Here is a 22161-nt window from a genome sequence, read left to right as displayed (position 1 = left end):
TTGGTAGCTTGGTGCTCCTGGCAGTACGTAACAGAGATCTGACTGGGCAGATTTATGATAAAACCTAAAATGCATAACTGTGTTTCCTAGTTACCACCCTCCCTCTCATCTGCAATGGGGAAGAATTTCACTTTCTTCTAAACCAGAAAAATACCCCGTTAATTTAACCTTATCATAATACCATGTAAACATTAGCAGGCAGATGATGAACCTGAATATTAATACACCTTGTTGTTTGACATAAAAAGTGACCACACATTTAAACTGAAAACAGTAAGATCTTACATACTTGCATTGTGCTCATTTCTTCCACTGACTACTTGCTCTGATTATAGAAATCTGCTATAAAAGAAAAAGCAGGGACATGATTATCGGGCCAGGATAAAACATCCTTAGCTCTGTTTGATTTCAGGTAAAAGTTACAAGTGACCACCAGTCATACAGTAATAGCCAAATTCAGGGATAGCCAGGTGGGGAAACTTTTCCTATTCAGTAGGACTCAATGAGCCAAAAGGAGCCTACCTTGGATTGAGTCCTAAATTTTCATCTTGGCTTTTTCCCAGATACCTCCACCTGAAAGCAGCACATTCCCTCTAGTGGCATTGATTTATGGCATTCTCTCCAATACTTGCATTACTGGCTTAACCATCCAAACAATTATACCAAAATTCAAAACTCAAAACAATATAAATTACAGTCCCCCAAATATTTTATCTTAAATAGCAAACCTCTACTCTCATGAAGTTGCAATGAGCAAAAAAGATTTACCAGAACATACACACATGTTGCTTGGTTTTTCCTTCCTCCTTCTCAGGTTTAAACTTTATCCTGGTGTAAAGATCAATCATTAGAAATTATTTCTATACAATAAGCAACCTTATAAATCCTCAGCAAGTGCTCACTTCGGTAGCACATATACTAAACTTGGAACGATACAGAGAAGATTAGTATGGCCCCTGCGCAAGGATGACACGCAAATTCGTGAAGTGTTCCATATTTTAAAAATAAATAAATCAATAAATCCTCATTCCTTGTAACCAGCTTTTTTCTGGCAAGTTTACAAATTTTAAAAAATCTACAAGGTCTTTTTCTGTTTAATGATTTACCAGCTTCCAATGGTTTCCTCTGTCTTAGAGGAAACAACTATATACCTATTTTTGTTAAAACCATCAATTGCTTTGTTTCCAATAATTTTAACACAATTACAAATTTAACACAATTTTAACACAAATACATCAATTTAAAATAATTTAAAAACTTAGCAGTATTCTAGTTTTCAAATAAACTCAATTACTCTTTGGTTTCTTCCAGAATTCACAAACCTTGAAATGGCAGGTGAACACTTAAAGTGGCAGTGTACCTTAAATATACTCCGCCCCCCTTTTTTTTCAAGATTCCAAATTCTTTGAACAGTCAGTACAAAATGGCACAGTTTTCTTTCTATTTGCTTTTACCAATAACTTAAAATACTCTGGACAGTTTCTTAAAATTTTCTAAACATTCTCTCTCTCACCCACCACTCGGCTTTGGTGCTACACAGATGGCCAGCACCTGAGAAGGAAGGGGTGGGGGGAAGCAGCAGCGCAAGTCACACTGAACTAGAGATCATTTTTCTTTTCTTTTCTTTTGTTACATGAAAACTGTTTACTATGACAAAGACATCATACAATTTTTATGATCTTGGTCTTTCCTTCTTGCCTTTGTACAAGGCCAGAAGAGAAACATTTGCAACTTTCACAACCTTGAAGCGTACTCCAGGAATATCACCAACAGCATGACCTTTACGACCAAATCCAGCAACCAAAACTTCATTGTTTTCCTCAATAAAGTTCAAGCAACCATCATTGGGAACAAAGGAGGTGATTTTTTTGCGGTTCTTTTTTTTTTTTTAGTGAGGCAACTGGGGTTAAGTGACTTGCCCAGGGTCACACAGCTAGTAAGTGTTAAGTGTCTGAGGCCAGATTTGAACTCAGGTACTCCTGACTCCAGGGCCGGTGCTCTATCCTTTTGCGGTTCTTAATCAGCTGGACTTTCACACACTTCCTGATGGCAGAATTGGGGTGCTTGGCTTCAACACCAACTTTCTCCAAGACAATCCCTTTTTCATGAGATGCTTCTCCAAATGGGTTGGCCTTCAAGGCTGTGCCCAAATGAGCTTTCTTGTATTGTTTGTCATGCCACTTTTGGTCTCCTCTGTGGCTGCGGAGCTTTCTAGCTGTACAAAGACCACGGCACTTACCCATGTCGCCGCCGTCCGGGCCGAAGGAAAAGAGCGAGATCATTTTTCATTACAACTTTTACACATTACAAATAGTTCCTGATTTTTAACCATTCCACTACAAGAGATTTCAAAGTAGCAGCATTTTCTTTTGTTTTTGTTTTGCAGGCAATGGGGGTTAAGTGACTTGCCCAAGGTAACACAGCTAGTAAGTGTCAAGTGTTTGAGGCTGGATTTGAACTCAGGTACTCCTGAATCCAGGGCCGATGCTTTAACCACTGCGCCATCTAACTGCCCCCCAATAGCAGCATTTTCAAACCAGCTTTTATAATGTTCGTCTAAGGCTACGAATGCCTAGCAAAGAAGTTACATCCCAATTCCAAATTCAGAACTCTTAAGTAGACATACATCTGTCCAGAAGTCAGAGACTTCCCTTCCCCGACCTTCAGAGCCTGGCTATCGCTCTGAAAGATTACAGGGGTATAACCAAAAATTCCCCACAGATTGTACAACACAATTACAACATTTGACAGACATAAATGCACGAGACAGCAAGCAGGCTAGCAGCTGCACACAGACAAGCAAACAAACAGCCATACCTTAAATCTTTCTCTTGCAAATAAGTCATTTGTTTCTTTTCACCCATGTCCAATTTTTTTTTTCTTTTTTCCAAATTTGTAAGGATACACCCGAGGGGTCCTACGGAATGTTTTCTCTCCCTGTCCCTTTAAGGTGGGTTGGGCTAAGACAGTACCTAAGAAAAATCCGACCCCTGACCTTGGGGGCCCACCCAATGTGACTGAGGTTTCTGAGGCAACAGAGGGGAAAAACACAATGCATACTCCGTCCAGGGGAACCCAAGAGCCCAGTGAGGCTCTTGCTGTGGTCAGACAGTATTGCAATAAAACACCACCCATTTTCTTTTCCAGGTCATTGCTATCAGACTTGTTCCAATTTGTCCCTTAATTCTCCTTTCTCTTAAAGTCATTTGTTTCTTTTTGGCTACATCCAATTTTCTCCTTACTCCCTTCTCCCAATTTGTCAAAATTTCCTGACCCATCTGTAACCTCCCAGAGTTTACCGACACCGCACCTGTGTCCACGTGGGTGTCCATTAAAACAGCAAAGAACCCAATCCAGGGCGTCCCCCAGACTGCTGGGTCTTGCCAACAGGGCAATTCCCTTTTTCCCTTTTCAGAAAAAAAAAAAAAAACCTCAGGGTAAATCGCTTGATCCCGGACCAATGAGAAATACCCCCACTCGCTTTGGTGAGCCGGCTGGACTTCCAAATGAGCCAAAAACCTGGGTGCAGGAGTTAAAGGCAGATCCCAAACTTACTTTAACGAGATCTCACCCCACTGAGTCTGGGACTTGAAGTCACATGGAGCACCAAATGATGTGGGCTGGAATTTGGGATCAAATTGATTGTCCTAAAAGAATTACAAGACTCAGTGACTCAGTTTCCCAAGTTTTATTGCAATACTGTGGGTGACCACAGGGAGAGAACCAGAATAGTGGAAAGGTATCTCTCCAGTAAGGAAAGGAAAGACAGTCATATTTATAGTATGGATAAATTGATGATCAGTCTCATTATAATAATCTCCACCTCGGGGAGGTACAGGGGAGGACCTGTCCTCATTTTAATATTCTCCACCTAGGGGTGTTTCAGGGGAGGGCTTATCCTAATTTGGAGTTCCTGGGGTCCTAAGCCAACCCCGGAGGCGGGTACCTTTTCCAGTGGAGGTGTGTTTTTGGGGTTTACATGTCATAAGGTGAATCTGGGAACAAATTTGGCCTTTTCTGCGTATGTCTCTTTCTGATTCCCATGGCTAATTTCAAAATATAATCATTTTTCTTTAGAATTTCTATAGCCTTGTCATTTTAGTCTAAAGTCATTATGGCCTCTCTCCCTCTGTTCCCATTATGGACACTGATTTCTGTGGGTACAAAAACCTAGTATAAGTTATCCATTAATTGGGGTCTGACTCCCTTTTAGAGCTAATATCTGAATTAAAGCTTGGGTCTTGGGTTTTTCTATTAACCCCTTTTTGCCTCCTACATCAACTCCAGACACTGTTTGACCCTGGACAAGTCACTTAACTGCTGTCTGCTTCAGTTTGGTCATCTGTAATAGGAGAGTAATAGCACCCTCTTCACAGAGTTCTTGCTAGGGTCAAACGAATTAATATGTAAAGCATCTTGCTATATCCTTAAAGTGCTATAATACATAAATACTAGTTATTTTTATTATCCTTCAACCTCCTGAAAATAGTAGTATGTAAATGAGCTGATGGACCACAATACAAGACAGCCATCATTAACTTGATCAGTGCTCTCCATCTTTTTTTTTTTAAGTGATCCAATTGGGGTTAAGTGACTTGACAAGGGTCACACAGCTAGTAAGTGTTAAGTGTCTGAGGCCAGATTTGAACTCAGGTCCTCCTGACTCCAGGGCCAGTGCTCTATCCATTGCACCACCTAGCTGCCCCTTTTGTTTGTTTTGTTTTGGTTTTTTTGAAGGGCAATGAGGGTTAAGTGACTTGCCCAGGGTCACACAGCTAGGAAGTGTCAAGTGTCTGAGGGCAGATTTGAACTCAGGTCATCCTGAATCTAGGGCTGGTGCTTTGTCTACTATGCCACCTAGCTGTCCCCCCCCCCCCCCGCCTTGTCTTGTTTTGTTTCTTTTATTTATTTATTTTTGTTTTTTAGTGAGGCAATTGGGGTTAAGTGACTTGCCCAGGGTCACACAGCTAGTAAGTGTTAAGTGTCTGAGGCCAGATTTGAACTCAGGTACTCCTGACTCCAGGACCGGTGCTCTATCCACTGCGCCATCTAGCTGCCCCCTTGTTTTGTTTCTTAAACAGAAGTTTAGGTAAAGTTCCTCTCAGTATATTTATCTGAGGGGTGGGTTTTTTTCTCTCTCTTAGAGCATTTGTATCTAAAGGACTATGCTACTTCTCAAGTTACATTTATCAGAATGCCTCACACAAGGGTCCTTTTTCTGCCTCTTCCAGTCAAATATTCACATCATATAATTTATATTGCATCATTTGAATGACTGTCCAACAAGAACCACCTTCCCTGCTCCTCCACTGGATGGATGCTCTTTCTTCTCAAGAGAATTTTGAGTTCAGAAGAGGAATAATTCACACCATCCCTAAGTAATCTCGCTCAGTATTGTTTTTAAAAATGTGGTCTTTGCAGAATGGGAGGGGTCCAGGGCATGTGCAGATCCCATCAGTTTTTTTGGCTGATGCAACTTCTCCATGTAGCCAGGAAGGGACAGGAATAAACATTTATATTCCAGGAACTGGCTAAGAGCTTTTTACAAATATTATCTCATTTGAGTCTTACAACAACATTGCAAGATAGATGCTATTATTATCCACATTTTACAATTGAGGAAACTGAAGCAAACAAGAGTTAAATGTCTTGCCCGGGGCCATGAGGCTAGTAAGTGTCTGAGGTGAGATCTGAACACACAGACTCACAGAATATGCATTGTTTATTGACTTTTGGGGCAGAGGATCAAATTACCCTCCTACCAACAATTCATTAATGGACCTGAACTCCCATATCCCATTCAATAATTCCCTTTTTCCTTGTCTGTCTTCTGTGCCAATCTGACAGGTATGAGGTGAGATCTCAGAGTTGTTTTAATTCACATGGTTCTTTTTTGTGTTCTCTAATTGGGATCTATGGTGCTCAAGTTTTCTACTGTGAGCAGAAGCTAAATATTGATATCATCTTTTAATCCACAGATCTTCAATAGTTCTCTCTAGTCACTTCTGCCATGGTGGTTTTCTTTTTCTTTTTTAAAAAAATTAATTAATTAAAAATTTTGGGGGCAGGGAAATGAGCATTAAGTGACTTGCCCAGGGTCATACAGCTAGTAAGTGTCAAGTGTCTGAGGCCGGATTTGAACTCAGGTCCTCCTGAATCCAGGGCTGGTGCTTTATCCACTGTGCCACCTAGCTGCCCCCTCATAGGTCTTTCAAAGTTGTTTGCCTTTACAATATTGTGTTGTCCTTGTATAAATTGTTCTGATTCTGCTCACTTTGCTCTGTATCAGTGCATAAAAGTCTTCCCAGATTTTTCTGAAACCATCCCCTTCATCATTTCTTACAGCACAATAGTATTCCATAATTTTCATATGCCATAACTTGTTCAGCCATCCCCCAATCGATGGGAGCATTGACACATAGTTAAAGCAGTCTTATCTTCATTCTATACATTTTCATGGTTCATTTCATGTACTCTCATAGTTTGCCTGATTTGTGGTCAGTACCACCTGTGATGAAGCATTTTTAGTGGTGAGATACTGGTAGTTCTGATTTATTCCAATGTATCTTGCCTCTTTGTGATACCTGAATAAGATAGAACTCTACTCTTTAGTATCAACCTGCTCATCATGCTGCCCCATCTATCTTAGGAAATTTTATATCACACTGACCAGGGTGGTAACCCAATCAAGGGTATCATTACAGCCCAATTCACCAATATTCCAGGATTCTTGTCAGGCTTTCACAACCGTTATCATGGTCTGAATGATATCCAATATCCTAGTTGTCATTGCCCTACTTTGCCAATCCCCCTCTCACCCCCAATTCCATGGACAATGGGTGGGACTGTGAGGAAGCTATTATTATTATCTTATGAAACCTGGATTTCCTTAACTTTCCACTCAGACCATCCCCATCTTCCTCTTTCTCCAGTGCACTGGAGAAGGAGCCTTCTAATTGGGTTGGGAAATGACCAACTGATTGGGTAAACTCCTATCAGACATGTTCTGAGGAAATCTGGTCCCCTGAACTATGAAGAATTCTCCATTGACTGGAAGTGTCAATCTGGACTTTGGTATGGGCTTGAGGTTAGAAATAGATGAAACAGGGGGCAGCTAGGTGGCGCAGTGGATAGAGCACCAGCCCTGGAGTCAGGAGGACCTGAGTTCAAATCTGGTCTCAGACAATTAACACTTATTAGCTGTGTGACCCTGGGCAAGTCATTTAACCCCAATTGCCTCACTAAAAAAAAAAAAAGAAAGAAATAGATGAAACAGATGCATATGTGGGCAGAGTCAAAATTAGCTCAGAGTAGGGGGCAGCTAGGTGGTGCAGTGGATAAAGCACCAGCCCTGGATTCAGGAGGACCTGAGTTCAAATGCGACCTCAGACACTTGACACTAGCTGTGTGAACCTGGGCAAGTCACTTAACCCCCATTGCCCTGCAAAAAAAAAATAAGCTCAAAGTGTCATAAGTGGATTGATTCTTGGAATACAGAGTGTCGGGGCAGCTAGGTGGCGCAGTGGATAGAGCACTGGCCCTGGAGTCAGGAGTACCTGAGTTCAAATCTGGCCTCAGACACTTAACACTTACTAGCTATGTGACCCTGGGCAAGTCACTTAACCCCAGTTGCCTCACTAAAAAAAAAAAAAGAAGAAAGGAATACAGAGTGTCAGTGATATAAGGGCCTTTAGGACATAAAAGGTCAGAAGTGGAAGTGGTCTTGGAGAAGATTCAGTTTCTCCTACACCCTAATTTTATAGAGGGGCAGCTAGGTGGTGCAGTGGATAGAGTACTAGTCCTGAAGTTGAGAAGACCTGAGTTCAAATGTAACCTTACTAGCCGTGTGACCGTGGGAAAGTCATCTCAATTACCTTGAATAGCTGGGGCCATCTCCAGTCATCCTGATGTATATCTTGCCACTGGACCCAGATGCCTCTGGAAGAGAGAGTGAGGCTGGTGACTTTGCACAGCCCTCCTTCACTTAAATCCAGTTCACCGCAAGTCATGACATCACCCCAACGTCTCGGTCCTCTTTGAGAATGAAGGAACAGAAACAAACACAAACACCACCACCACAAACAACAATTTTATAGATGTGGAAATTGAGGCCCAGTGAGGAAGAGAGATTTGCCCAAGTTAACTCAGCCTTCAGAAGGTGGTGTTTTGATTTTGTGTGTGTGGGGGGGGCGGGGTGGAGGGGAATAAGGACAGAGAAAATAGACTAGGAGGGGTCAGAGCAGGGGAAACAAATATATACGTGTCTATGTGTTGGGGCATAAGGGTTCAAACATTTTCTTCCCAAGGCCACAGTAGCTCAGATTTACTTTTCCTGACCTTTGACTCTGTCCCTCCCCCACTATTCTCTTTCTTCCTGAACCAGGGGAATGAGCTTGCAAGTTTGTTTAGGAAATAATCAGGCGACCTTTGGGATGGGAGAATCCCTGACCCCGTGAGCTGTGGAGAGTTTCTTAGTGGTTAGAGTTTGAAGGGATTTTTAAGTCATGTATGGACTTGGGAAGAGTGAAAGAGGGGAAGCAGAGGAGGGGGGGAGCAATACACATCTGGATGCAGTGCCTTAATTAGCCTTGTGATCCTGACCAAGTCACTTAGGCTTTTTTTTTTTTTTAGTGAGGCAATTGGGGTTAAGTGACTTGCCCAGGGTCACACAACTAGTAAGTGTCAAGTGTCTGAGGCCGGATTTGAACTCAGGTCCTCCTGAATCCAGGGCCAGTGCTCTATCTACTGCACCACCTAGCTGCCCCATCACTTAGGCTTTTAAAAGAGGGGCTTAAAGAATACAGAATATCAGAGTTGTAAGGACCTTAGAAGAGATTATGTCAGAGCTGTAAGGACCTTAGAAGAAATGATGTCAAAGCTGTAAGGACCTGTAGCAGATAGAATACAGAATGTCAGATTTAGGATACCTAGATTATAGACTATTGAGTTATAGGTTATCGACTATCAAGACTAGAGTGGAAAAGGACTGAAACACACATGTAACCCAAGGCCTGAGAGTGCCAAAATTCTGGGCTCACACAAATGAAGTTCAATATTGGGAGATGGCTCAAGAAGCTAATTTTCTCTCTTTTTCTCATCACCACAACTCCAGGGAAATTTCAAGATAAGGCTTAGATAGAGCTCAAAATGTCCAAAGTGGTAGATAGAAGATGGATAGATGATAGATAGATGAGATAGATAGATAGATTATAGATACAGTAAATGGAAGGCAATCTCAAAAGGGAAAGATATTAGCATCTGGAGAGATTTGGAAGGGCCTCCTATGAAAGGTAGGATTTGACTTAGGTCTTTGTTTATTTGTTTTTTTGTAGGCAATGGGGGTTAAGAGACTTGCCCAGGGTCAGACAGCTAGTAAGTGTCAAGTGTCTGAGGCCAGATTTGAACTTAGGTCCTCCTGAATCCAGGGCTGGTGCTTTAACTACTGTGCCATCTAGCTGCCTCCTGACTTAGGTCTTAAAGGAAGCCAGGAGGAAGAGGCAAGGAAGGCCAGAATTCCATGTATGGGGAATTAGATTTCTACTTTAAGAACATCTCTTTGGGGCAGCTAGGTGGCGCAGTGGATAGAGCATCGGCCCTGGATTCAGGAGGACCTGAGTTCAAATCTGACCTCAGACACTTGACACTTACTAGCTGTGTGACCCTGGGCAAGTCGCTTAACCCCAATTGCCCCCCCCACACACACACAAAGAGTGAATGTTACTTGAACTGAATTTGCCAAAACAAGAATTCCTCACATTAAAAAAAAAAAGAAAGAACATCTCTTTGGCAGCTGGGCGGAAGATAGTAAAGAAAGGCTCGAGGCAGGGAGGCCAGTTAGGAGGTTATTTCAATAATCCATATGAGAGGGGATGAAGGCCTGACTAGGGTGGTGATCGTGTGAGTACAGAGAAGGAAGGTGTACAAGAGACGGTATAAAATTAGAAATGACAAGATTTGGCAACAGATCAGGTAACTGAGGGTGAAGGGTCAAGGACGACGCTAAGCTTGCAAGCCCAGTTTGCTGGAAGGATGGTGGGTGGTGTCCTTGATGGTAATAAGGAAGTTTGCAGAGGGAAGGGTTTTGGACAGGGAAAGATAGTGAGTTCTAGTCTGGACATGTTGAGTCTTACCATAGCACTCTCCTGTTCAAAAAGTTCCAGTGGTTCCCCGTTCTCTCCCAGATCAAATAGAAAGTAGTCTTTTTGGCATTTAAAATCCTTAATGATTGGACTGCAGCCCATTTTTTTAGACTTGTTATGCTTGGTTCAATGGGCCTATTTTATGAGACTCTCTCCTCATAGGTAGAGATTGATCACTCAGTGCCCTGTGAAAGCAAGAAAAGGGAGGGCTGCTTCTGACTTCCATATGCAAGAGAGAAGATGTGTGAGTTCAACTTCTTTTCAGGTCCATGAAGGGGGAGAAAGACTCGGAAAAGAAGCCAATATGTGGAATTTCAATCATGTCTCAATTCCTAGCTTGCTACACCAGGCTTCAGGGAATTTACCCTTGGGTGAGATCTGGGAAGAGGGATTTCTATTTCCCACATGTTGTAGTCCCAGAATGTAGTTTTCTAGACAGAGAAGAGAGAGACCTTTTGAGTAACACCAACCTTAGTGGTTGCCAGGAAAATAGCCAAATTATATTAAGGAGTCCTAGAATCCAGCCTTCAGCCAGAGGAGGGAGATTTAGTAGGCACTGATAGCTTTGAAGGGGGGTGGTTACCTTGGAAACAACCCCAAGTTCAAGAGTTTGGGGACCTGGCTGTAGAAGAAAAGAGTTCCTGAGTATGTACACCTTCTTTTTTTGTGGCAATGAGAGTTAAGTGAATTGTCCAGGGTCACACAGCTAGTGGGTCGAATTTGAACTCAGGTCCTCCTGAATCCAGGGCCAGTGCTTTATCCACTGTACCACCTAGCTGCTCCTGCATGTATGCCTTCTAGAGAAAGAAGATTCCCTTGTCTCATCTTTATCTTCTTCAGGATAGAAATAAATCTGTCCTTTACCCATATATATATTTGTTAACCATCCATTATCTAGCCATGCATTCACTCACTAAATAAGCATTTCTTATGTGCCAGGAACTACACTACAGAAACAAAAAGAAAGCAATGTTTTCCCTCAAGGAGCATATGCTCCAGGGAAATAACATATACACTGGTAAGCAAATACACAGGGATCAAAATAGCCCTTCAGGTAGAAAGCAAGGGATTACAAAAAGCAGAGCTGAGCAAGTAGCAGATTCTAATTACAATATTCCCCCTTCCACCTCCCCTACCTACTCCCTTTTTCTGCCCTCGGTCTCTATGTCCCTCTTTAGGTGGTCTGGTGGTCCTCCACACCTGGGGGTTCACCATAGTAGTGCTGAACTTAGTGAAGAAACACAATTGGCTTTACCCCTCCTATAGTTTAGAACTCCCAGACTCAAGCAATCCATCAGCCTCAACCATCCCTCAGGAGCAGGGCTTATGAGTAACAGGAATTACACCACCATACCTCGTGGTAGTTATCTTTTCTTTTTTTAATTTTTAAAATTTTTTAAATTTTTAGTGAGGCAATTGGGGTTAAGTGACTTGCGCAGGGTCACACAGCTAGTAAGTGTTAAGTGTCTGAGGCTGGATTTGAACTCAGGTACTCTTGACTCCAAGGCCGGTGCTCTATCCACTGCGCCATCTAGCTGCCCCGGTAGTTATCTTAAAACCCATGAAGCCCTTTGGAAACTGATGGATGGATAATTGTGAACACGCTTTCAAAGACTTGGTCAGTCACCTCACAATGCACCATTATTGACCTAGATTCAAACAAACTTTTTGTATTGCATACAGATAACAGCATGGAGGACTTGAGAACATTTGTGTAACAAGAGAGAAACCAGTCACATTTGCTAGCAGAGGCCTGAGTGACAGTGAGACTTATCACCCCTTACATAAGCTAGAGTTTGGGGCTTTGAAGTGGAAAAGACTGTGTGAATGGAACAAAGTCACAAATACGCAGTGATAATAATTAACTGCTATATTCTGAGCAGTGTTAAGTTACACGTTGTATGCCAGAGATGGCTAGCAGGACTACCTAACGATAGATTCAGCATACTCTACCAACCAGGGAAGACTAATGTGGAAATTGGCAGATGCCCTGCCCTGCAGGCTATGGAATGCCAAAGCAATGGTGATACCTAAGGAAAAAGTGAAAAATTCATGTGAGACCCACAGAGCCAGAACATAAGCAAAGGTAAGCACAGATAAGCCTTTGAGACCGCCAGCAAACACTACCAGAAATATATGTGAACCTCACGTCACTGAACCAATCCACTCTTATCTCAGCTGTAGTGGACAACTGGCAGCAGGAACTGATGACTCATGAGAGAAGTGTTAGGAGCCAAGAAGTGAGTCAGGGATTCTAAAGACCTCAAATACCACTGCTAAGAAGGCACTCTGCTGTTGAGGCAAAGCTGGAGATGTGCAATGGGACATTATATTGGACTGTCACTGATCCTGCACATGGTACTAGGAAGAAATTGGTGCTGGCCAGTGAATGTTACTCTGTGTCCCTAAAACCTCTGCCAGATGACTTTGGCCATGAGTCAAGAGAGGATCTGGGAGCAAGTAAGAAACAGATTTTGTTGACCCAATATGGTTAGAGATGTCATAGGAAATGAGAGTCTTCTGTTTGTTATGAGCAAAGTACTACCAATTCATGCCACATATTTGGAGAACATAAGTACTAGCAAATCTTTGAAACTTGTCTTCATTGACTTAAAAAAACTACTTTCCCCCAATTACATGTAAAAACAATTTTTAATATTCATTGTTAAGTATTGAGTTCCAATTTGTAACTCTTCCTCCCTTTTATTTCCGCTCTCTAAGATAGTAAGCAATCTGATATAGGTTATCCATATGTAATCAAATAAAACATTGTTGGGAGCAGCTAGGTGGCACAGTGGATAAAGGACTGGCCCTGGATTCAGGAGGACCTGAGTTCAAATTCGGCCTCAGACACTTGACACTTATTAGCTGTGTGACCCTGGGCAAGTTACTTAACCCCCATTGCCCCGCAAAAACCAAAAACCAAAAAAAAATTGTTACATTAGTCATTTTGTGGAAAAAACCCTCAAAGAAGACAAAAAAGAAAGAAAGAAAGTGAAAACTAGTTTGCTTTGATCTGCAGTCAGATTCCATTAGTTTTTTCCTCTGGATGTGAATAACATTTTTCATCATGAGTCCTTGGGGATTATCTTGGATCATGGTATTGCTCTGAATAGCCCATTCACAGTTGTTCATCATACAATATTGCTGTTAACGTGTATACTGTTCTCCTGGTTCTGCTCACTTCACTGTGTATAAGTTCATGTAAGTCTTTCCAGGCTTTTCTGAAATCCACCTGCTCATCATTTCTTATAACATAATAATATTCTATCCCAATCATATACCACAACTTGTTCAGCCATTCCTCAATAGATGGGCATCCTTTCAATTTCCAATTTTTGCAACCACAAAAAGAGCTGCTATAAATATTTTTATATAAATAGGCTCTTCCTCACCTATCCTTTAAAAAATTCTCCTTGGGATACAGACCTAGTAGGGCTTCAGTGATCTTTCTCCCTGATGTATTTTTTTAGTATAAAAGTATTTTATTATTTTCTAGTTACATGTGGAGATAGTTTTCAACATTTCTTTTTGCAGGCAATGGGGGTTAAGTGACTTGTCCAGGGTCATACAGCTAGTAAGTGTCAAGTGTCTGAGGCCAGATTTCAACTCAGGTACTCCTGAATCCAGGGCCAGTGTTTTAACCACTAACATTTGTTTTTATAAGACTTTTAGTTTCAAAATTTTCTTCTTCCCTCCCTCCACTCCCCCTCCCCAAAACAGCAATTAATCACATTAAACATATTTCTGCATTAGTCATGTTGTGAAAGAAGCATCAGAACAAAATGGAAAAAACACCAAAAAAGAAAAAAAAGTAGAGACTGTATGGTTCCTTTGGAATTATCTTGGATCATTGTATTGCTGAGAAGAGTTAAGAGGCACCAAAAAAAAGGGATAGAGGCACTTACATGAAGTAAAATAAATAATGTTGTTGATACTGTGTACAATGTTCTCCTGGTTCTGCTCATTTCACTCAGCATCAGTTCATGTAAGTCTTTCCAGGTTTTTCTGAAATCTGCCTGCTCATCATTTCTTACAGCACAATAGCATTCCATTACATTCATATACCATAACTTGTTTAGCCATTCCCCAACTGATGGGCATTCCTTCAATTTCCAAATCTTTGCCACCGCAAAAAGGGGCAGCTATAAATATTTTTGCACATGTGAGTCCTTTCCCATTTTTTATGATCTTTTTGGGATAAAGACCTAATAGTGGAATTGCTGGGTCAAAGGGTATGCAGTTTAAAGCCCTTTGGGCCTGGTTCCAAATTTCTCTCCAGATGGTTGAATCAGCTCACAGCTCCACCAATAATGCATTAGTGTTCCAAATTTTCCATAGCTTCTCCAACATTTATTATTTTCTTTCTTTCTTTTTTTTCCATATTAGACCCTCAACTTCATTGATTTTTTTTAAAGTTTTCCATGATATCTTTTTTTTTAATTTTAATTTTTTTTTGGTTCTGCTTACTTCACTGCATCAGTTCAGGTAGATCTTTCTGTACTTCTGTTTTCATCACATCTGCAACTTTATCTAGTACAATAATATTCCATTATATTCATATACTATAATTTTTTAGCCATTCCCCAATTGATAGGCATCTACTTTGTTTCCAATTCTTTGACATATAAAATGAGATAATATAATTATATTACAAAAGTGATAATCATAAAACTGATCATACAAAAAATACCTATATATGTATATATATTTCTCCTATTATTAGTGATCTGGAGCATTCTTTCATGTTGTTATTAGGTTTTCAATTCTTTTGAGGACTGTTGTTTGTCCAAAACCTTTGAATACATCCACTGGGCAATCACTTTAGATTATATATGTATCTGTTATTTGTTTATATAACTTGGATACCAAACCTTATCAGAAATGAAGTACAATTCCCCCCGCCCCCCTTTGACTGCTTCTTTTCTTATCCTTGGTGCATCAATTTTGCTTCTGTAGAAGCCCTTCTGTTTCATGTGATCAAAATTATTTATTTTACTTCATGTAAGTGCCTCTATCCCTTTTTTTTGGTGCCTCTTTTTGGTTAAAACACCTCCTACCCATAGTTGTAAAAATTAAATGATCTATTTCTCTTTTAATTTTTTTAATAGTATGATCTTTAATGTTAAGGTCACATATCCATTTAGAATGTATGGTGGTATATGGTGTAAAGTGTTAGTATAAGCCTAATTTCTGCCAGACACTTTCCAGTTTTTCCAGTAGTTTTTTTCCCTAGATAAGGATGTCTTTCCTAAGTAAATAAAGTTTTCTAACTTACTGAATATTTGGTTATCAAGTTCCATTGTTTCTGATTCTTCCTTGTCTAGTCTATTCCATCTGCATTGACTTTCTATCTCTAGGAGAATACACATTATATATTGGTGGCAACTAACCATTTCTGGCTTCCCTGACATATCTGTTCGCTTTCTTACCTTTTCATGACCAGTGACTGCCTTAATCAGCCTTACTTACATCTCAGCAAGATGGAACTACTGAAAAGCAAGTATAAAGTTGCTATATTAGTTAAATTATAGCTTTGGGGACCTCTGAACATGCTAATTCTGATTCCTCTACTTCTGTGTAGGGCAGCCCAGTGGCATGGTGGACAGAGCTCCAGGCCCAGAGTCAGGAAGACCTAAATCCAGTATCAAGTACTAGCTATGTGACCCTGGGCCAGTCACTTAACCCTGTTTGCTTCAGTTTCTTCATCTATAAAGTGATCTGGAAATGGCAAACCACTAGATACTGGATCTTTGCCAAGAAAACCCCAAATGGGGTGGAGAAGAGTTGGACATGACTGAATAGTGATTATGCTAATTATTTTTCCCAGGGTTGAACTATCTTTGTATCCCTGTATGTACTTTCTTGTTGCTATTTTTTCTGAATATCTTACTATAGTCCCCTAGTCAGAATTTTATTTAAGACATTTTCATCAATATTCATCAGTAAGATCCATGGATTTCTTGGTTCTACTTGATCTTACCACCTGGGCTCCTGAATTCCTTGATTCTATTCTCTTACAGCTGGGGTTACAGTTCTTCCCTTTTCTCACCCCCTTTTCCCTACCCTCACTCAGCCAGCTCCATCAGCAGCAGCTAGTGAAGTTGGAGGTCCACATGCTTGGGAAGATGGTGGGCCCAGTAACTCATGTGATCTTGGGTTGGTCACATGTCTTCTCAGGGCTTCAGTTTCCCAATCTGTAAAATGAGGGATGATCTTTAAAGTCCTTTCCAACTTTAAATCTATGATCTGATGATAACAGGATTTGTCAGGGATGGTATAGCAGGTATTCTTATTCAGGTTTAAGTTGGACTAGATGACTACCCGGGTCCTTTCTGACTCTAAGATTCAGAGATTTCAAATGGAAAAGGGTTTTAGAGTCTGGTCTAACACCTTTAGTTTACAGAATAGAAGAATGCAGGGAAGAGAGGAAGTGACATGTCCAAGGTCCCATAGTGACTCAGAGACACAAAAAGACTTAAACCTAAGTGGAACATAGACCTGTGTGTGATACAAAGGGGCAAATTCACCCAGGCTGGGAACTGTCAGCATAGGTTTCTGCTGTCTAATACCTGTTGCTTTAGATATACGAAGGGAAGGTCAGAAGTCAGGGAATCCTGACTAGTCAGTGTCCCAAGGCCATGAGGACTTTTGACCTAGAGATTCAAGGTAGACACTTTGGTGGATTTGTCTTGGCTCTATTTGATGCACTGCTTCAGGAAGTGAGGAAGCCTTCTGTACATGGAGGCATTGGACCAGCCGGGCTGCTGGAAATCAGCCAGTGGGACTTTTGAAAGGCTTCTCTTCCACCTCGTCTGTGACTCAATGACCCCTGCTTTGTAATCTGTGGCCTTCAAGGCTCTCCTGCTGTTTATGTCCAATGGGTGCAGAGGGCAGAAAGGGCCATTGTGGTTCATCCCCCCTCCATTTGTGGGTCTGTGTTTGGGAGCCCCCATTGTTGAATTTCTCTTGTCTATCCAGACCTCTCTTTCTGTGTCCCTTCCTGCTTCCATTACTCCTTGGGTATCTCTTCCTTCCTTCCCATAGGAGAATCAGAGAGGCAAATCTTGGGGTGGTCATTACAGGAGACCTGGCTTCAAGTTCTGACTTTGCTACTAATTTGTCTTTAGTGAGAAGATATTTCAGTATAAACATGACCAGTTCCAGTATTCCCAGAATAGTTTTCATGAGTTGTTTCAGTCAAAAAATTTCACCTGGGTGATGAATGTCTCTGAACTTAAGTGGACCACTTTTCAGGCAGTTAAACGGTGATTCTCTTTGGGTATGGGTTGGACTAGAATTCTGTGATTCTGTGATCTTTGGAGAACAGCCAAGGGCCATTAATTGGGCCCCAAGTCAAAACTTGGTGGATTGGTTCAACCAAAACATGTTTCTGCTTTCAAGGACTCGGCCAAATTTTGGCACTGTGGAGTGTGGGACTCAGAGTCAGAAGGACCTGAGTTTGAATCCTGCCTCAGATACTTAATTAGCTGTGTGACTCTGGGCCAATCATTTAACCTCTGCCTACCTCAGTTGCCTCACCTGTAAAAATGGATAGAGTACCCATCTTCCAGGGTTCTTGTGAGGATAAAATTACATCATAGGGTAGGTAGGTGGTACAGTGGCTAGAGTGCTGAACTTGAACTCAGGAATAGCTGAATTCTATCCTGCCTCAGACATGTGACCTTGGGCAAATCACATAACCTCTTTCAGCCTCAGTTTTGAATCTCTAAGATGGGGCTAATAATAGCACCTTGGTGAGAATCAAATGAAATAACAAATGTAAAGAGTTTTGAAAATCTTATTATTATCTTGGACCTGGGGAAAATAAGAAAATACTTCCCTCTCTTCATAGAAAACTAAGACTACTGGTGTGGAATGTTCCCTATGTTGTTAAAGACTACCACTTTGTAGACTGATTTGGCTTAACTTTGGGGTTTCTCAGAGAATATTCACCTATGTAAAAGCCAGTCACATTTTGATTACTCTATCTGGTGATTTCCCCTAACTGGAATAAACCAAGTCCACACATTATTTTCTTCCTTCCTTCCTTCCTTCCTTTCTTTTGCAGGGCAATGAGGGTTAAGTGACTTGCCCAGGGTCACACAGCTAGTAAATGTCAAGTGTCTGAGGCCAGATTTGAACTCAGGTACTCCTGAATCCAGGGCCAGTGCTTTATCCACTGAGCCACCTAGCTGTGCCCCCCCCCCCATTATTTTCAACGAAAGGGATTTTTGCTATAATCTCTGTTGCTATGCTACTAGACTATACTTTGCTATAATGACAAGAAGGTAAACTATTCTTGTGAGGTAGAAAATAAATAGGTTGTTTAAAAAAAGCTTTAGTAATTTTTAAAAGTCTGTGGGGGTTTAATGACCTCCCCTTTGATGTAGGCCACTATGAGTCATTGAAGAGAGGATATTGGAGGAGGGGTGAGATAATTTAAGATAATGAATAATAATATCAGTAGAACTTTACCTTGACCTAAGAATGCTTTCCTGACAGCAGGTGTGGAGTATCATTAGCCCATTTTTACAGATAAGGCTGAGAACCTTTAAGGGGATTTGACCAAGTGCACAGCTAGGTCTGTGTATAGGGTCTACCATTATTCTTTTTGACCAAAACCTTTCCCCTGCCCCCAACTCAAGATTCAGTATAATTCAATTTTAATATTTATTTTAAATCTTCTTTTCAAAGTAACAGAGTATCCATTACGTAATATAGACCATTATAAACATACACTAGGAAACAAGAGTAGTACAAACCTCCCACCCCCTCAGCCCCAATAAATTAGCAATAAATACACCTCTATAAAAACAGCTGCTTCTCCCAAGCCCAAGGAGGCAATAAACATAGATATATGCCATCGATAGCCACCTCCAGTCACTTTCTTTGACCACAGTATATCTAGGTGCCATAAGTGGCCACCCCCCAGCCCTATTCTTCAGCAACTCTGGATTCGAAGGCTGAAGGTCAGCTTTGTGATGCCTAGCTGGGCTGGATGTCCGCCGTTCCTGTAACGACAGTGTTCAGCCTCTGCCACTTAGCTCCAGGTCCAGCTGGGTCAGGCACAGTGGCAGGCCTTGGGGACCAGGTCTTCAAAGGGCGTGAGCGCCACGTTCCCATCACTGCCGTAGTGCATGAGCACAATGGGCTCGTAGGCAGAGGGCACGCAGCAGGGTGGGCCCACGGCTGCGGGGGCCACTCGGTGCAGGCGCGCCTTGAGCTGTGCGTGCATGCTGGCCGGCCGGTAATTGTGCGGGCAGGAGCCCTCGCAGAAGCGCATCTCATAGTCGCGCGGCGCCAGCACCCAGTCGGTCCAGCCCAGCTCGTCGAAGGACACGCGCTGAGGACGGGCGCAGCAGCGGCCCCCGCCGCCCTCTTCGCAGTCCTTGTCAGGCCTCAGCGATCGCGGCCTGCGGGGCTCCCTGCGGGGCAGCTCTTGGAACTCCACGCGCAGGCTGGCGCTCTGGGCCTGGGGCTGTCGGAGCAGTTCCCGGGACACGCCGGGTGGCAGAGCCAGGGGCAGTCGCAGCAGGGGCGCCGGAGCTCGGCCTTGCTGGAGCCAGCGCCGCAGTGGCCGCGTCAGGTCGAGCTTCAGGCTCTTGGCCTCAGCATGAAACCTCGACGTGGCCCGCTCAGGCGGGGTCGGCGGGGAAGGTGGCTGCAAACCCAGCCGCAGCTGGGCGCGGATCACCCGCGGCTTCTCCAGCATCCCGCTAAGCAGAGCCTCCCGCTGGAGCAGCAGGTGGAGGCGCACGTCGGGGGTGTCCGGGCTGAGCTCCACTGTGGAGAGAGGGAAAAGGGAAAGGCGTTGGGGAGCTGATCCATCCTGTCCCAGGGAGTTCTCCCAGTTCTCTGCCCCCCACATCCTCCCTCATCTCCGTAGACTTGGGGCTTCCAATTCCTAATCCGGCTTCTAGCAAAATTCTTCACCTCTCCCCTCCCACCTCATCACCGCTGATGTCTGTAAAACTGAGACAGTGACCGCTCTTCGGGCTTCGGAGAGTGAGTTTGGGATCTCAGGAGGCAACTAGGTGTGCTTCATTTATCCGATCCCTACTTCCTTCTCCTTACCCAGGCCCCTCATCCCCGTGGGTCATTTGGCACTGTCTGAGCCCCAGGGAAGTCTATCCTGACCAGGAGCTGGGAGCAGAGATGCTGAGAGTCCTAGACTTGGAAGTTAGGAGACCTAGCTTCTAGTCCTGGCTTTCGTGCTAACTGGCGGAAGGTAGGCAAATCCCCTTCCCTCTTTGACCTCAGTTTCCTCTTGTGTCAAAAAAGTTTGTTTTTAACTATCATTACACAGTTTTAAGGTCTCTTTCAGATTTGTCATTCTGCGTTCTACCTTCTAAGTCGCCTTGGCTGTATGTTCCCTGTATTCTCTATTCCAATCCCGGTGAGGCTCAGGACCGCCCAGATCGCTTACCTTTGGGAGTCAGGATCCGGACCTTGGGGGTACTGGGACCCAGACTAGGACCCGAGCCTGTCGCCTCCCGGCTCCGGTTGGATCTCAGCTGGGCCAGTGCCTCCTCGTAGCGGCGCTGCAGCCTCCGGACCTCCTGGGCGCTGAGAGGCTGCGGGCGCACGTCTGGGGGCGCCGACATCCCGAGCCGTGCCAGGATGGAGCTGCGGATGGCTTCTAGCTGCACGCTGCGCTCCGGGTCCTCTGGCGGCGGCTCAGCTGCCCTGGACGGAGGCGGCGGCTGCAGGAGCAGCAGCAGCAGCGGCAGCAACTGTGGCGGGAGCCGCATCTTACTGGGGCGCGGGGAGAGACTGCTCCTAGCGGAGAGAGGACCGCTGCAGTGGACAATGAATGGACTTGATCCGACTTGTCCTTATATAGGGCTGTACTTTGACGCCCCTGCGCCCCTTCCCCGCCCCCCTCAGGTTCTCCGCCCCAGTTTTGGTTTGGGAGTAAACAAATCAGTTTTCCGGTTTTGTTTCGGGAGAAAGAGAGGCGGGGGTGGGGGTGGGGGTATGAAGTGGGCGGGGGGGGGGGACGGTGAGGTGGGGGCAGGGGGCGGGGAAGTAGCTGGGAGGCTGGTCTTGGGGAGGACACAGTGGCTCCAAATCGTCCCAGTCACTCTTCCCATTTGACTGTTCCTTCTCTCTGTGTCACCTCCCCACTACCTGCTCCCTTCCCTTTCCTCAGATTTAGACTAGAGGCTGAATCTTTAAGAAAGTTAGAACACAGGAGCCCTTAGAGATCAGATCGTCTGGTCCAACCTATTTAATGTTTCACGTTGAAGAGACTATCCCGAATTAGCCAGTCACTGGGTGTGTGTTTTTTTGTTTTTTGGGGTTTTTTTGCGCGGGGAGGGGGGGGAGGGAACACAGAGCCTGGGTGGGAGATAGAAACACGTAGGCCTCAGACAGCACACGGGATCATAGATTTAAAGCGGGAGGGAACCTCAGAGAAGCCACCTTGTCCAACACTCCCATTTTGTGGATAAGGAAACTGAGGCCCAGAGAGATTTGCCCAAAGTGGCACAAGTAGTTAAGTATCAATACTGAAATTTGATTGTAGGATCATACATTTAGAATTCGAAGAGTTCTCAAAGACTGTCTAGTCCATTTTACAGATGAGGAAACTGAGGCTAAATAACTTGCCCCAGGGTACCCTGTAGAAAGCATCAGAAGTAGGATTTGAACTCAGGTCCCCTGACTCCTGGGCCATCGATCTTTCCAGAGTAGCACTGGGGACATTCCCACTTTGGCCAATAGAAAACAAACTGTCGGCACAGATCAAGGCAGGAAGGAGGGATCACAGGCATGTTTTCCTTCCAGGGTCACTGTATGTCAGATGATGTAGTCTCTGAGCCCTGCCTTCCCTGACATTAGATCCTGACCCTCCTCCACTGTTAGTCCTTTCTCTTCCTGGCCTAGGGAAATGACCAGGTGACCTTTGGAGGGGGTGGGGGGAACCTCCACGGGGCTTGTTCTGAGAAAGGGTCAAGTGGAGAAAAGGAGTGGAGAGGAGAAAGTAGAGGAAAGAGCAGCATATCTGAACACTGTCCGT

General features: G+C 43.5%; 2 protein-coding genes and 1 non-coding gene across 3 annotated transcripts; 1 reads left to right on the top strand and 2 right to left on the bottom strand.

Annotated features, from left to right (window-relative positions):
- The first annotated feature begins 894 nt into the window (after positions 1-894).
- LOC122737462 lies at positions 895-1001 on the top strand. Its single transcript, XR_006354297.1, has one exon. It is a non-coding gene; the product is annotated as a U6 spliceosomal RNA (small nuclear RNA).
- A 628-nt stretch (positions 1002-1629) lies between these two features.
- On the bottom strand, positions 1630-2243 carry LOC122737362 (40S ribosomal protein S23-like). Its single transcript, XM_043979852.1, has 2 exons — positions 2020-2243; positions 1630-1880 (listed from the first exon to the last, which is right to left on the bottom strand). The coding sequence occupies exons 1-2, from the start codon at positions 2241-2243 to the stop codon at positions 1673-1675; spliced, it is 432 nt and encodes a 143-aa protein (XP_043835787.1). The 3' UTR covers positions 1630-1672.
- A 16943-nt stretch (positions 2244-19186) lies between these two features.
- Positions 19187-21916, bottom strand: GDF15 (growth differentiation factor 15). Its single transcript, XM_043990389.1, has 3 exons — positions 21855-21916; positions 20569-20921; positions 19187-19925 (listed from the first exon to the last, which is right to left on the bottom strand). Exons 1-3 carry the CDS (start codon positions 21914-21916, stop codon positions 19204-19206), a joined length of 1137 nt encoding a protein of 378 aa, XP_043846324.1. The 3' UTR covers positions 19187-19203.
- Positions 21917-22161: the final 245 nt, after the last annotated feature.

Source organism: Dromiciops gliroides, chromosome 1, assembly GCF_019393635.1.
Source record: "Dromiciops gliroides isolate mDroGli1 chromosome 1, mDroGli1.pri, whole genome shotgun sequence".
In the NCBI taxonomy this organism is placed as follows: Eukaryota; Metazoa; Chordata; class Mammalia; order Microbiotheria; family Microbiotheriidae; genus Dromiciops; species Dromiciops gliroides.
Note: the sequence above shows the minus strand (reverse complement) of the source record. Positions and strands in the feature narration are given on the sequence as shown.